The following is a 14,287-nucleotide window of genomic DNA, read 5'->3' as shown; positions in this document are numbered from 1 at the left end:
TGGGGCCCAAGTGGGCAAGCTTCTAAGTCCCAGTCTTGGTGTGGCTTTGCAAGACCGAATTGTCACCACCATCCAGTCTTTGAACACTGTGGGGAGGCTGCTTTTCAACTGTGATAGGTGAATGGCGTGCCCCTCTGGTCTCCAGCACCGTGTGGAATCAGTACACCTCCGTTGAAGAGCCCAGAACCCCCAGTTCTAAAGGAAAAACCGGGAGGATGAGACAGGGAGCCCTGAGAAAGTTAAGGATGAGAATCCCCCCCCCCGCCCACCGCAGCCGCTTCGAAGCCCCTGCAGGGAGGCCTGACTGACAGCCGCTCCCGCCAGCTGCGCCGAGAGGGGAGGGGCTGCCTGTCCCCACGTCAAGACTGCAGGGACGGGAGCCGGGGTGCACGCCTGGGTAGTTTTGACAGGAGTCTCTGGGGGCTCGGAGAGCAGAGGAGGTTGGCAGGGGGAGGCGCACCAGTGAGAACATGCCAACATGACTGCCAGAGCCATGTCTATGGAAGAGTGTTTTCTGTTTGCAGTTTTAAAAATAGGTGGGTGAAGAATTTGGGGGATCTTTTTACATAAAGAGCAAAGTTGGTTTCTTTCTCATGCAGTTGCCTAGAAGGGGCGGAGGAGGGCAGCTTTTTTAAGAATCCTGCTCCACGTCCCAGGAGCATGCGGTGCTCTTTTGGCTGATGTTGACACTGGGCTGTTATTTATAACATTTCAGTTTTCGGTTATTTTCTGTTTCTGGTGAATGCATCACGGTGGAACCAGGGCAAGGGCAGGACAGAGCCCAGCGGAACATCTAGTTCAGAACACACCCAGCGACACCAAACGATCCTAAGACACCAAGCAAGCGTTTGTCCCCCTTTCTCTGACCTAAACAAAGGGAGATGTCACGATTCACACTATTAGGAGGTTTTTCTGTTTGTCTAACCAACATCCCAGCCCCATCAGACAAAAGGATGTCCTCTCTTCCCACCCCGGGTGGGGTTCAGGACAGCCGGTGAGTGTGAGAAAGCGCTCCATGTACGTTGGAATCGCTCCCCACTGTCTGCCCTCCTGGCCCCTCATCCCATCCTCTCACTTCCGGTTTGCACCTTGAATGATCTCTCTAGTCGTGCATGGTTTTGCCCGTCTCCCTGGATCCCTGTGCCTAGGAAGCGTCTGTCCAGAGCCTCGTTACAGTAAGAGGTAGATCCCACCCAGGACCCTGCTCTGACGCTTCCTCACGGTCACATGGTGGCACGCGGCGGGAAAGCCTGCCAATGGCTGGGCCACGTGCACACTCCCGGGACTGGGTGTCATAGGGTGTCCTCTGCCTTCTCTCCAGTTGCTGAATCCTAGCCTCTCTCCTACCCCGCACCCGTTCCTCAGGCGGGTGCCTTGGCTCTGCCTTCCAATTTCAAAACATGGGCGCACTTCTCTCCTCCTGCCCTGCTGCCCCTGTTTCCAGCCACGCCACCCTCCTCCTGGTTCGTCCTGGACTGGCCTTCGGACTGTCTGCTGCTCTGCCTTTGCTCCCTGCCATCTGCTCGCAGTCCAGCAGCCGATCGTCTTAGAACGTTAGATGATGGTCCCTTTTCTCCCTGCGCTGAGGCCTGTGCACTGGCTGTTCCTTCTGCCTGGAGTGCTTTTCCCTGAGGCTCATAGGAACAGAGGCTTCACATTTTTCTCATGTACCACCTCTCAGAGCAGCCCGTCCAGAGGACCTCCCTGTTTGTAGCTGCAGCCCTCCCTCCCCCTCAGGCCTCTTTATCCTCCTCTGCCTTCCCTTTTTTCATAACATTTATCACCCTCCGGGATATGCTGTCATTTACTTGTCTTTTCATGTCTGTTGCACTGCTCATTTTTCCCCTCCGAGGATGTAACCTAACCTATCATGAGGGCAGGAATCTTGGAGCTTTTTTTTTTTTTTTTTTTTTTTTGTCTTTTTGCCATTTTCTTGGGCCACTCCCGCGGCATATGGAGGTTCCCAGGCTAGGGGTCGAATCGGAGCTATAGCTACCAGCCTACGCGAGAGCCACAGCAACGCTGGATCCGAGCCACGTCTGCAACTTACACCACAGCTCATGGCAACGCCGGATCGTTAACCCACTGAGCAAGGCCAGGGATCGAACCTGCAACCTCATGGTTCCTAGTCGGATTCGTTAATCACTGCGCCACGACGGGAACTCCTTTTTTTTTTTTTTTTTTTTTTAAACTGTTGTTAACACTGTCCTCTAAGTGTCTAGAGCAGTGCCTGGCACATAGTAGGTACTTGATAAATACCGCATAAGTGCTGGAGACCCACTTGATCTTCTCCTCTCTCCTCTCCCCTCTCCCCTCACGCTAGTAGATGTTAACCACACGTTCTTGGATCAGGGGTCAGGGTCCAGCAAGAGCCAGTCTTTGCCCAACACCGTATATGTGGCTGCCCGGGGCCGGTGATGAGACACTGAAAACTGCCCGCACCCCCATCTTGCCAGCTCTTCTTCCATTAAACATTGTTACGTGGTTTATCCAAGGGTGTCTTCCACGCAAGCAGCCAGGGGTCACGTGTCTGCCGTAGCTGTAAAATGAGGAGAGGTGTTGGCCAAAACTCCAGACTCTGGTTTCTCAGCAGCCAGGCCTGTCACTGTGCCACACACTCAAAAAAGACTAGGTTTGTCTGACAGGAAGCCAGGGTGTTCGCACATTAATTTCTGTAGTGAATCACAGAGCAGTCATGCTGGAAGATAGCATGGTTTTTTCTTTCCAGGTTTGTATCCAAGTACCGTAGTAGTTTTCAGACGTGTGAATTGCTGATCATTGCTAAGCTGTTCAGAATGGAAAGTGAGGAGCCCTGTAGGTGGAGAAACCCAGCCCAGAGAGGGGAGGGAACTTACTCAGAGGCACACAGCATGGTGGCTCCATAGGTTAGAGATGTATTTATCACCATCGTATGTGGACAGCCAGCCGCTGGCTCCAAGCAGGTGGACCAGCCTCTGCGTTATTCTGCCTGGTGTTTCTTGAGTTCTAAATGCCAGGCAAGATTGCTGGGTCCATGCAAGGGCTGACCCCATATTTGCAACCTATAGGGTCCCGTCTGTGGATACCACTGGGACCCTTGAGGACAGCCTCGGGGATTCTGTTCACTGCTCTTCAGTGATCTGGTCTTCAGTTTTCTCTCTCACGTTGGCAGTTTCCGGGGCCCACAGGTACTGGGGGCATCCTTCCCTCACAGCCCATGCAGGCCTCTGTTCTCCTGCTGCTCTGGCCCAAGAAACCAGAAGGCCAGTTTCTGACCCTCCAGATAAAAGACAGGAATGCCCTGGTGTCCTTCCTTCCAGAGGCGCAGAGGAGCTCAGCCCGAGCCATTCTCCGGCTTTTGTTGTCAAATGTCCACTGTGGGTCTGGGGGCCGCGGAGACAAATAGGCCATCTCTGCTCAAGGAGCCCCCAGTCTGCCTTGGGGTGGGAGGGGAGGAAGACAGTGTCCACTGGCCTGTGCCACAGAGTGCAAGGCGGGCAGTGAGTTCTGCCCGGGCAGGTCAGGAAGACTTCCTGGAGGAGGCGGTATGTGGCAGGGCCTGGAAGCTCTCTCCACGGAGCAGCAGAGGGAGGGTGTCCCAGATGGGACAAGCTCAGAGGAGGGGCAACGTGCTGGCAGCTCCACAAGGAGCAGCAAGCTTGGGGTGCCTGGAGGAAGTCTTGCGTCACAACTGAAGCCTAGGTTTCAAAGGCCGGAGGGAAACGGAACTGCTGAAGCTCCTTGGGATTTAATGTTTAACCCTCTCGGTGTTTGCTTGCTCTCCTGTCAAGGGCATCCTTGAAGGGCTTCTCTGATCCCATGGAGACCTTCGCTCACGGTGCTCAGCCCACGGCGCTGCCTTTGGAGGACGGGGTGCTGGAAGCTGGGCGGGCAGGGGCGCCCTGGGCCTGGCTTCCCTCCAGCCCCGGCCGCCGGGGAGAGGGCTCAGAATCGGGCTTCTTAGGAACAGCGTGCTTGCCGCCGAGATCGCTCTTTTAGAAAGCGGACGGGCTGTCTTCCCTCCCCAGGGCCCTGCCTGCCAAGTGACGAGGTGGTGGGTCGAGGGATGGCCATTGGGGTTAATGAATGAGTCTTGTGTTCTTTCTCCCAGCCTTAGGCTATTTTTTTCATTTCTCCTGAATTCTGATCTTGTTTATATTTATATCGTTTTTTGTATCTACAGAAAGCTGCGGTCCTCTAAATGAGGAGGGAGGGGGGATGTAAGCAAGTGAAGAAACGCTAATCTTTGCCGGCCTTTGATCCCACTCCCTCCCTGAGGGAGCGGGTTCAGAAAGGCACCCACTCGCGACTTGGGATAGTGTGGCCCGCGCGTGTGGCCGGCTCCTTTGCTTCTGTGCTGCCTGTGGATTCAGAAGCGTGTTCTCCAGCCCATCGAGAGCGCCAGGGGTTGCTGGGCGCTGGAGCTGAGAGGCAGGACTTGGCTTTTCTAGGCACGTGAAAAGCTTGGTTTTACACCAGGCACGGCCAAGCGCCAGCCTTCTGAGCCGCCCGCAGGTCCTGCCTGGAAACCAGGCTTTGTTTGGTCCCCTCCTAGCGATGGGCTGTACACAGAGCGGGCTCCGGCTGCGTGACCGCGCATGGCGACCAGCGCAACCGCTCCCTGTGGCCGAGGCCGTCCGAGGCGGGGGGACGAGCTGTTACTTGTCCAAGGTCTTTGTGTTCACTGCTACTTGGGCTTTGCGCTTTCCCCCTGGTGCTGGGGAGGGACCCGCTCTGGGATCGTCTCCCGCCTCACCGCCAACCAGGGCAGACTCTGGGTCGCAGGCTGAGTCCTCGTGGTGGATGCTCCCTTGCTGCTCTTCAGGTGTTTGGTGCTGGGAGATTAATCCGTGCTCTGCTGCTGCAGCCTGGCCAGGCTGGGGTAGGGAGTCATTTTTGGTGGTGACACCGTCTGTCTCAGGGGCTTGATGGGGCTGTTTCACGTTGCTCTACGTGACCTGAGAGCCGTGCGTCATTTGGGCAGAGGTTTTGTTACCCACACAGTCATGCGGCGGGACTCCCGGGGTGGGGACAGACACGGTGTGGGCAATGGAGATGAGGGGACCACGGGTCAGGGTGCCCTCTGGAGCCTCCTGCACCATTTCGCACAGGTAACGTGGTGCCTGCAAAGTCCACATGCGATAAACGTTTGTTGAATGACTAATTAAGCAAATGGAGGACTGCCTGATAGCAGCCACATGTGTAATTCTCTAGGTGTAAGAAATGGAGGTGCGGGTTTCGCAGGAGTTGCTCTCCAAGCCATGAGGTGGTGTGTAGAGGTGGCTGCCCTGTACCCCATGGCGCAGGGTGGGTCTTATGTGGGGTTCCTATGGACCCACCCACAAGGAGTTGTTCCTCGTGGAACTCAAGGTAACCTTGTTAAAATAAGAACAGCTTTTCTTCGTGTGGGCAGAGCCCCCAGGAGGGCCCACAGAGCTGTGCCTGTGTGGGTGAGTCGTGAGATGAGACAGGGTCATGTTCGGTGCACTGCTATTTTCAAATCGATGTGACAGCCCCATAATTGTGCTTATGAAATGACTGTGTTTTAACTAAGAAACCAGGGAAAGCACAGTGAGTGGTTGATTCCAGCACATAAGTCAGAAAAAGAAAAACATGTGTGTGTATATAGATACACTCCCCATCTCAACGAGAAAAGACACCGAAACTGTTCTCTTTGTTCTACGGGATGTGATGCTGACAGTTGGACCCTCAGTCTCGCAGTTGGCAAACACTGGCTGAATACCTGCACTCTGGCACCGGGATCAGAAGCTAATCCGGAGAGAGCGCTGCCCCACCCCACAAGGACGTGTGAATAAGCAGTGGCAGTTTCGGGAGAAGGGGGCGGCAGTTAGGAGAGAGCAGGTGGTGGCCAAATCTCAGTTCTGTGGCTCAGCCTGTCTGAGCCTCTTCTTGTTGGTAAAACGGAGATAATACTGTCCTCTGGGGATTGCTTTGGGGATTAAGGCAGATGATGGCGTGTTCTAGGAGAGGGGCAGTCACGGTTTGTGGGCATAGAGGGCACGCGGGGAGGGCAGGATTAACTCCAGTGGGTCGGTCCTTCCAGGTTGTGAGGGTCAATAAACCCTCAGCCTGGCTGGTGACTCCCAGACCCCTGGCCTCTGTGGCCGAGGGAGCCGGATAGAGCATCAGGGTCGCTGCTTGCTTTTGACCTCATCTCTGCAGGTGGTGATGCACTGTGCCTCCAGCCCAGCAAGGCGGAGCGTGTGCGGTGAGGGGCGGGAAGGCCTCTCTCTTTTAGAAAGAGCTATTTGCCTGCCTTTGTCTAAATCCCCACCTTCATGCCTAAGTCATCACTTATAGGCACCAAGATCTCTCTTCCGAACCCAGAGAACATATGACCATTCAAATGACTGCACCTTAGAGAATCAAAGAGTAGAGCCCAAAGGACCATGGAAGTTGTGGTCCAGGCACAGAGGATAGGTTTTATTTCCTGTCCCCGCTTTCATGGATTGGCAGTGGCTGCCTGAAGGCCCTCTGTGTTCAGAGGGATTCTGAGGCCTTGTTTGTTCCAGGCTCGGTAAGAAATTACAGTGATCGATTAGCCATGTCTGCCACCGACACAGGATTAGAAATTCAGGGAATTTTCCAACCCTGATCTGATTCAGCCTCCGTGTTTTAGAGGTGGGTGTACTTTAATTGCCCCCCCCCCGTTTCTATCCCCAGGGCTGCCCTTATCACATGTAAAGTATCAGTTTCTCTTCTGTTTTAGAAGCTGATTGCTTCAAACCTCTGCAGCTTTATATATAGCTTAGATCAGCATATATGCATTTCATTTCTGCTAAGAAAGGCTGGAGGGAACTTCTCTGTGCCAAGACTCCAGGAAGCAGGTAGTCAAGTATGTAAGAAAGATTTTTCTCAGGCTCAGCCGTGAGCTCCGGCTGTCGTGGGATTCCCCCTGGGGTTGCGGGCAGATGCAGAGGGCGTCTGGTGTGCTCTGCCCTCCCCCACCCATCGGTCGCTTGTGACTCACTCAGTACAGAAATCCTCGGTGCTGTTACCCCGCCTTCCATTTCCCGTGAAAACTCACTCTGATACACTTAAGCACAAGCATTTATGATTTGACAAGAACCGCGTTCTCTTACATCTGGGCATTTGCACATGCTGTTCCCTGTGCCTGAAAAGCCCCCAAATCTCGCCTCATCCCTGGGTCTCAGCTCAGAAGATATTTCCTTTGTGAAGCTTTGCCTGATCCTTACTGTAGACGAGATGTCCTTTCTCTGGGTTCCGGTAGCATTTATCAGGGTTTTTGTTTTTGTTCTGGCTGCGCCTATGGCATGTGGAAGTTCCCAGACCAGGGATCGAACCCAAGCCACAGCAGTGGCAACACTGGATCTTTAATCCACTGAGCCGCCAGGGAACTCCCTCTCAGCTTTTTTAGTTGCTGGGTTTTTTGAGGTCAGAGGACTGTGTTAATTATGTTCTCAGCAAGCACCCAGCACACAGTAGGTGCTTCAGAGGAGTTATCTGTAGGTTTGTTTCTTTGCCTGCTTATCTGTGTCACTGAGCCATTCTTGCTCAGGAGAGAACAAGACTCAGAGACCCAAGAGAGAGTCTTCTGGTGAAATTATGCACAACCCACAGACTGGTAGATTTTTGAAAATAGCAGACATTCTGAGAGAAATTGGGCATCAGCTTCCCGTGAGAAATGAGGGAACTTCTGCTTTCCTCTCTCTCTCTTTTTTTGAAGTTTCCTAGGAGTCTGTGTAGGGGTAAAAAGCACAGGATGCATTTGTTACAGAGAATGTTTTTATTCGCTTAGCATGGTGAGAATGAGCACAGCACTGCTTCGTGTGAATGAGGGCAGAGGGGGCTTTCTCAGTGCCCTGTTCTTCGCCAAAAAGCTTATTTATTTTTGGCCACACCCACAGCATGTGGACGGTCCTGGGCCAGGCAGGGCTCAAACCCGAGCCCCAGCAGCAACCCAAGCTGCTGCAGTGACAATGACAACACCAGATCTGTAACCCACTGGCCCACAAGAAAACCCCCAAGGAGCTTATTTTAAATAATTACTCCCTGAACACTTTTCTAAAACTGATTCCCTATTTTTAAAATCCTCCCCCCTCCCTAGCCGTTACAGAACTTGGCAAACTGTAATTCCATACTCTTTCTTGATGGGTGTGTGTCAGTGAGTGAATGAACGAATGCCTCGCGGCCGTCACTGCACGAACCCGAAGGATGTGGGGGGAGGGGGTGCTTTGCTGTTTCTGCAAACAGCCCAGACGGTCGTTTTGAGCCCTCAGGTGTGTGTGCAGGCTTTCTGCTCTCTCTCTTGCCGTCAGATTACCGGCTCGTGCTCTTGCCTCCCCGAGTGGGCCTGCCTCTGCTCCTTCCACTTTTAACGTGCCGTCTGTCTAGGCCGCTGAGAGTACGGCTGGTCCGAATCGTGTGAGTTAGCTGAAGTGTGATATAATTAGGTCCCCTGGGGCCTTTGCTGTGAACGGCACATCAGGATTCCCCGTGAACTCTGACTTCGGTGTGGCCTGATCCAGGGCCCTTAAAACACTTCCTTCCTGTGTCATCTCTGCTGGTTGCCACCGCACCGGCTACGGGGCCTGCGCAGGATGAGTCACGTCCCGAAGAGGAGCGGGTGACGGCACGGAGGGCTCTGTGTGTGTTAGATCCTCCAAGGGCTTGTGAGGGGCCCTGCCCGGTCACCTGGGGACTGGCCGTGAAGGGGCAGAGGCGAGGACAGCCACGTGCGCTGGGCGCGAGCCCTGTGGCCAGGGGAAGAGTTTGGGGATGGGAGGGTTTTAAGACTCAGGTGAGCGTTTCCTGTTCTTATCAGAACTTAAATCATGACTGGTTGTCACGTCAGCCCGAATAGAGAAGGGAGTCGTCGTGGCGTCACCTGTGTTCACGTCTGTGGGCCAGAGAACCCTGAGCACCACCCCACACCCCGCACCTGCCCAGGCCAATCCGAAGGCCTCAAGAGAAAACAAGAGAGTCCGTCAGAGTCTTTGAGGATTTGTCCGTTTCAAACATTGATGGAGTTCTGCGCTTCTTCGTAAAGAGAGGTTCCGTCATCGCGGATTGATCTGCAATATACCAGACCTGATCTTGAGAGCGTGGAGTCTGATCCTGGGGTTCCCCCCCTCCCGCCAAGCCATCCCAGCCTCCTTCAGACTGGGCAGTGGGAAGGGGGTGCCCAGCCGCCAGCTGTTGAGACTCGGCCTTAGGAATGTCGTCTTGGGCAAGGCTGTTCTGAGCTATTTCTCAGTTGGGATGGATTAGGACCAGACTGCACGCTACTCCACATACACGCCTTACACCCAAGGACCTGAAATGAACCACAGCGACTTCTTGGGACACAAGCTGTGTTTTCTCTGTCCCAGGGGTCACAGACAGTGCTTCGGACCATTTTAGCGCCGTGTGAGTGGGTGTTGGTCTTTGAGGGGAACGATGCTTTTTCTGGCATGTCCCTTCTCCCCCACATGGAGCAGGTTATAATGAGAAAGGCAGAAAACCATAGACCTTCTCACCTGAAAAGCCACCCTGCTTGTCACCCACGTCACCCAGCTGCCGCCCTTTCACAGATGTGGAAACTGAGGCCGGGGAACAGCACAGTTTGTCCAGGTCACAGGCCACCTGGTGACCAGATCAGGTGTGGAACTCCTGCATCCTGACTCTGTTATTTAAGTGACTGATACTGGTACACAGATAAAGACGCATTTGGCCTCAGGCGTCAAGAAAGAGACGCAATCATGAAATAAGATTTTTTTCTTTTTTTCTTTGCCAGATTGTCAAGCTGAGAAAGAGCAGTAAAACAGTCTTGGTCGGGGTGTGGGGAAGCGGGGCTGATTATATATTGGTTGTGAGGGAGTAAAATGGCAGAGCCTTTCTGCAGGGCAACTTGGCATCGGGAAAAGCTAAAAAGACGAGTTCACCCTAAAGAAGAAAGTATGGATGTGCATAAAGAATGAGCCACAGGATGTTCTTTCTAGCATCCTTTAGATTAAAATATCAAATAAATCAAATCTCTGGAAGGGGGGTTGGTTGAATAAGTTTGTGGCCTTTGTGCAAAGTAAGTATGAGACCATCCAGAATGATGTGTGTTGGGACTTCCCAGCGTGGCTCAGTGGTTAACGAACCCATGGCTAGTATCCACGAGGACACAGGTTCGATCCCTGGCCTCGCTCAGTGGGTTAAGGATCCAGTGTGGTCACGAGCTGTGGTGTAGGTTGCAGACGTGGCTAGGATCTGGCTTGGCTGTGGCTGTGGCATAGGCTGGTGGCTGTAGCTCCGATTCAACCCCTTGCCTGGGAAGCTCCATGTGGCGCAGGTGCAGCCCTAAAAAGACCATTGTCTGGAACTTGCTCTTGGGTGCTCTAGCCAGACACTGAAACTGAGAAACCAAGGGGCACAGGGAGTTGGGAAATGGAATGGATGTGCAAAATATTGATAATGTAGAGTGGGCGATGGATGAGTAGGAGCTTCACTTTTCTCCCTTGTCTGCTTGAGAGTTTGCATGATGGAAAGGCAAGGTCACGTCCAGTCTCATCTTAGAGTCGACAGAGTGTTTCACGTGGGGCCTGTTCTCGTCTCTGTACTTTGCTTACCACCCACACGCAGCAGAGATGTTCATTGTCATTAATTAACACGCACCCAAGGGTTGTTTGATGTATTCGAATGGAAAAGGGCCACGAATCACTATGGACAGAATTCTCCTTTGGTCTAAGAAATAAACCCAGAAGTTCCCATCGTGGCTCAGAGGAAACTGATTAGTATCCATGAGGATGCAGCTTCGATCCCTGGCCTCGCTCCGTGGGTTAAGGATCCGATGTTGCCATGAGCTGTGGTGAAGGTTGCAGACGCAGCTCAGATCCTGGGTGGCTGTGACTGTGGTGTAGGCCAGCAGCTATAGCTCCCACTCGACCCCTAGCCTGGGAACTTCCGTATGCTGTGGGTGCGGCCCTGAAAAGACAAAAACAAACGAAAAAGAAAGAAGTAAACCCACACTTAGAAACAGGCAGAGTGTGTACACCTTAAGTGGACACTGCTGGGTAGAGAGATTGGATTTTTTTTTCCCTACAGCAGATGTCTGTCTGTGCTGGTGAAATTTTATCCGTGGTTGAGTTTGATTAATGATATTGCTCTTTTGATTTAGGGAAGAGTATGGAGGAGATTAAGAAGGTGCTGCTGCTGGTGCTGGGCTGTGCTGTCCAGGTAGGGATTGGGTGCGTGGGCAGAGAGGGCTGCTCTTGTGCTTGGGTTTGTGGGGATAACACACCCCCTTAGGTGAGGTTGGAGTGAAGCTGCTTTCAGCCCAACGTGATGGAAGGTCGCAGGGTGCCTGTGAGAGACATGATACTGCCTCAGGGGGCAGCCATTTCTAGCACCAGGGCACCCTGGGTGAGAGGCCATGTGGGGATCCCTGTGGGGGTTGGGGAGTCGGCCACTAGCAAATTGTCCCCCGTATAGGAATCCCTAGAGCATGGATCAGCAAACAACCTGTGGACCAAATTTTACCTGCCTGCCACTTATTTTCATAAATCACGTTTTATGGAAACACGGCCCGATTACCTGTGGCTGCTTTCACGCTGCGGCAGCCGAGTTCAGACCACTGGCCTGCCCAGGCCAAGACTTTTTTGTTACCATCTGGCCCTTTACAGATGAAGTTAGCCACCTCGCCAGCTTAACTCAGGTGTTTTTTACTTGTTTAGGAATCTCCTGGAGAGAGTATATCTATAGCTCCCACCCCCACACAGTGTTTTTAAAACAAGCCCCCCAGATGGTTGTGGTACAGGTGGTCTGAGCCTCTTCTAGAGAAGACCCTCAATATAAAGGGACGGTAAGGGGCCAGAGCATTCTTGGTTATGAAAGAAAAAGTCGGAGTTCCTGTTGTGGCTCAGTGAGTTAAGAACCCAGCCAGTATCTATAAAGATGCAGATTCAATCCCCGGCCTCACTCAGTGCATTAAGGAGCCGGGGCGTTGCCACAAGCTATAGCATAGATCACAGATGTGGCTCGGATCTGGTATTGCCGTGGCTGTGGCATAGGTTGCAGCTGCAGCTCCCATTTGACCTGGAGAACTTCCATGTGCCACAGGTGCTGCTGTTTAAAAAAAAAAAAAAAAGGCAGGGGTTGGGTGGGGGCTTCTTTTGAAACTGTATTTTCTATGACTCTGGTGGCTCCAGGCTGCCCTCGTGGTAAAACGCTTTCATTAACACTTGTAACCATCCACAGTGTGAGAGGAAAGAGGAATTTATCGAAAGAATCAAACAGCTGGACATTGAGACCCAGGCGGGGATCGTGGCACACATCCAGGAGGTAGGTGGGGTGTTGTGGGCTTTGCCGTGAACAGGTGCTTCTGCAACACCCAGGGGACGGGCTCTCTCCACCAGTGAAAAGTCTAAAGACTACATCACCCACTACCAATTGTGCTAATTTTAGGTTTCAGACACCACCGACGAATTTGATTCTCTTTGGTAAGGTAGCCGTCAGCAAGTGAAAATAGGGGTTAAAAGAAAAACTATTAAAAAAAAAAAACACATCTCAATCAAATCTTCTCTTGCCTCTTCTTCTTGCCTAATATGGACTCAGACTATTTTTAAGAGCTGTCAAGTGGTTTAGGCTCAGAATGTGATTTACAGTCCCTGAAAATGTATTCTGGCAAATGTCATCCTGCTTCGAATGGTTGATCTTTATAGAGAGAGGAGTTCTGCTTCTGTCAGTGACACGACAGAGACACAGCCGTGCCACCTCTGGGGAAGTTCAAAACCAGCGGGTCCCAGAAGGGCTGTCCCCGGAGACGCGACCCCCTGGGTGGGGTCAGGAGGGTTTCGCACTGAGGGCCGCCTGTGCACTCTGCTGTTGCCCTTGGCAGAGGTGGTATCCACGGAGAAAGTGGTTTCCCTGGAAACCAAGCACGCACCTGAATTCTACTTCCCTGATGCCCCCACCCCACCCTCCTCCAGAAGAAGCGTACGTTTTAACTATCTTAGGAGTTTTATAGTCCAGCCTTCCATCTAATTGGACAGAAGAGACAAATGCATGAAAGAGACGTGAGCAAGGAGCACGTAGGAGCAGGGGTGTAACTGGCAGAGGCAGCTGAACCTGGAGCTCCCCATGCCAGTGCGGGGGGCGGGCTGCTGGACTTCCACAGCCAGCCGGGGCCCCGGGGGTGCTAGATCTGAATCAGGACTGGAAGCAGGAGGATGCGGCTTGTTGCAGGTAGGGGGTCCAGCAAAGCTGGTGTCAGGGGGAAAGTCAGTGTTGTAGAAAGAGTCTCAGCCATTCATGTCAGTGACCTATCAACCTAAGGACCATTCTGCCTTTTACTTTTTGCTGTGTCTGTGTGCTTTGAAAATGTATCTGGGGACGGTGGTGAGACTCCCCAGGTCTTAGCCACTCGCTCTCTCCCCTTCCCTGTTCTGCTAGCAGGATGTATTCTTTTTAAGTGTACACCCAGAAAGAACGTCCTGCGTGATGGTCGGATGCAGTGGCTGGGCGTGGGGACTGGGGTTCAGAATGAGTTGGGTGCTTCTTAAACATCCAGGGGCCCAGGCCGCACGGGAGACCCATTGAGGCAGAATTGGGAGGAGGGTCATAAGCCGGTGTGTGGCTGTGGCTGCACCTCTGAACCTCCTTTACAGAGGCCTCTTCCAAACAATGGAACCCGGCCTCTCAATCCCAGTTCCCTGCCTTTGGGGTGCCCTGTACCCTAAAGTGAGAGTTTTCCTCATTCTGAGATTTACTGAACCCCAGTTTTTCCCTGTAAGGTGAGACAGGTAAGAGAGTGGGTGTCTTGGAGTTCCTGTCATCCCGCAGCAGAAACAAATCCAACTAGGAACCACGAGGTTGCAGGTTCGATCCCTGGCCTCGCTCAGTGGGTTAAGGTTCAGGCGTTGTCGTGACCTGTGGTGTAGGTCACAGACGTGGCTCGGGTCTAGCATTGCTGTGGCTGTGGTGAGGCCGGTGGCTGTAGCTCTGATTTGACCCCTAGCCTGGGAACCTCCACATGTTGCAGGTGCGGCCCTAAAAAATGCAAAAAGACACAGACAGTAGAAAGTGGGTGTCTCTTGAGACACTGAAGGGTCCTGTCTTTGGTTTTTTGGTTTGTTTTTAAATTCTTCTTTCTCCACTTACTGTTCTAAAAGATTTAAGAACTTTTTGGGATATTTTTCTCTGCGTGGATATTCCTGGTTTCTTTTTATTTTTTAATTTTTTTTCCTGTTGAGGCTTGAGTACTTATCTTCCCAAACTGAGAGAGAGGGGACTCAAAATAAAGCTACCTCCTGTGGCGGGTCTGGTTGAGACTGTCAGGTTGGCAGCATCATTGAAGAGCTGC

General features: G+C 52.6%; 1 protein-coding gene across 1 annotated transcript in view; it reads left to right on the top strand.

Moving 5' to 3' along the window:
* Positions 1 to 14,287, top strand: part of CCDC88C (coiled-coil domain containing 88C) — a 113,007-nt gene that overhangs the window by 39,729 nt on the left and 58,991 nt on the right. Inside the window, exons 6-7 of the mRNA XM_021100083.1 lie at positions 11,105 to 11,163; positions 12,184 to 12,267. Of these exons, the coding sequence (XP_020955742.1) occupies positions 11,105 to 11,163; positions 12,184 to 12,267 (143 nt within the window). The remainder of the gene's footprint in view (positions 1 to 11,104; positions 11,164 to 12,183; positions 12,268 to 14,287) is intronic.

This window comes from Sus scrofa, chromosome 7 (assembly GCF_000003025.6).
Source record: "Sus scrofa isolate TJ Tabasco breed Duroc chromosome 7, Sscrofa11.1, whole genome shotgun sequence".
Taxonomy (NCBI): domain Eukaryota; kingdom Metazoa; phylum Chordata; class Mammalia; order Artiodactyla; family Suidae; genus Sus; species Sus scrofa.
The sequence above is the reverse complement of the archived record's forward strand: the minus strand, read 5'-3'. Positions and strand labels throughout refer to the sequence as shown.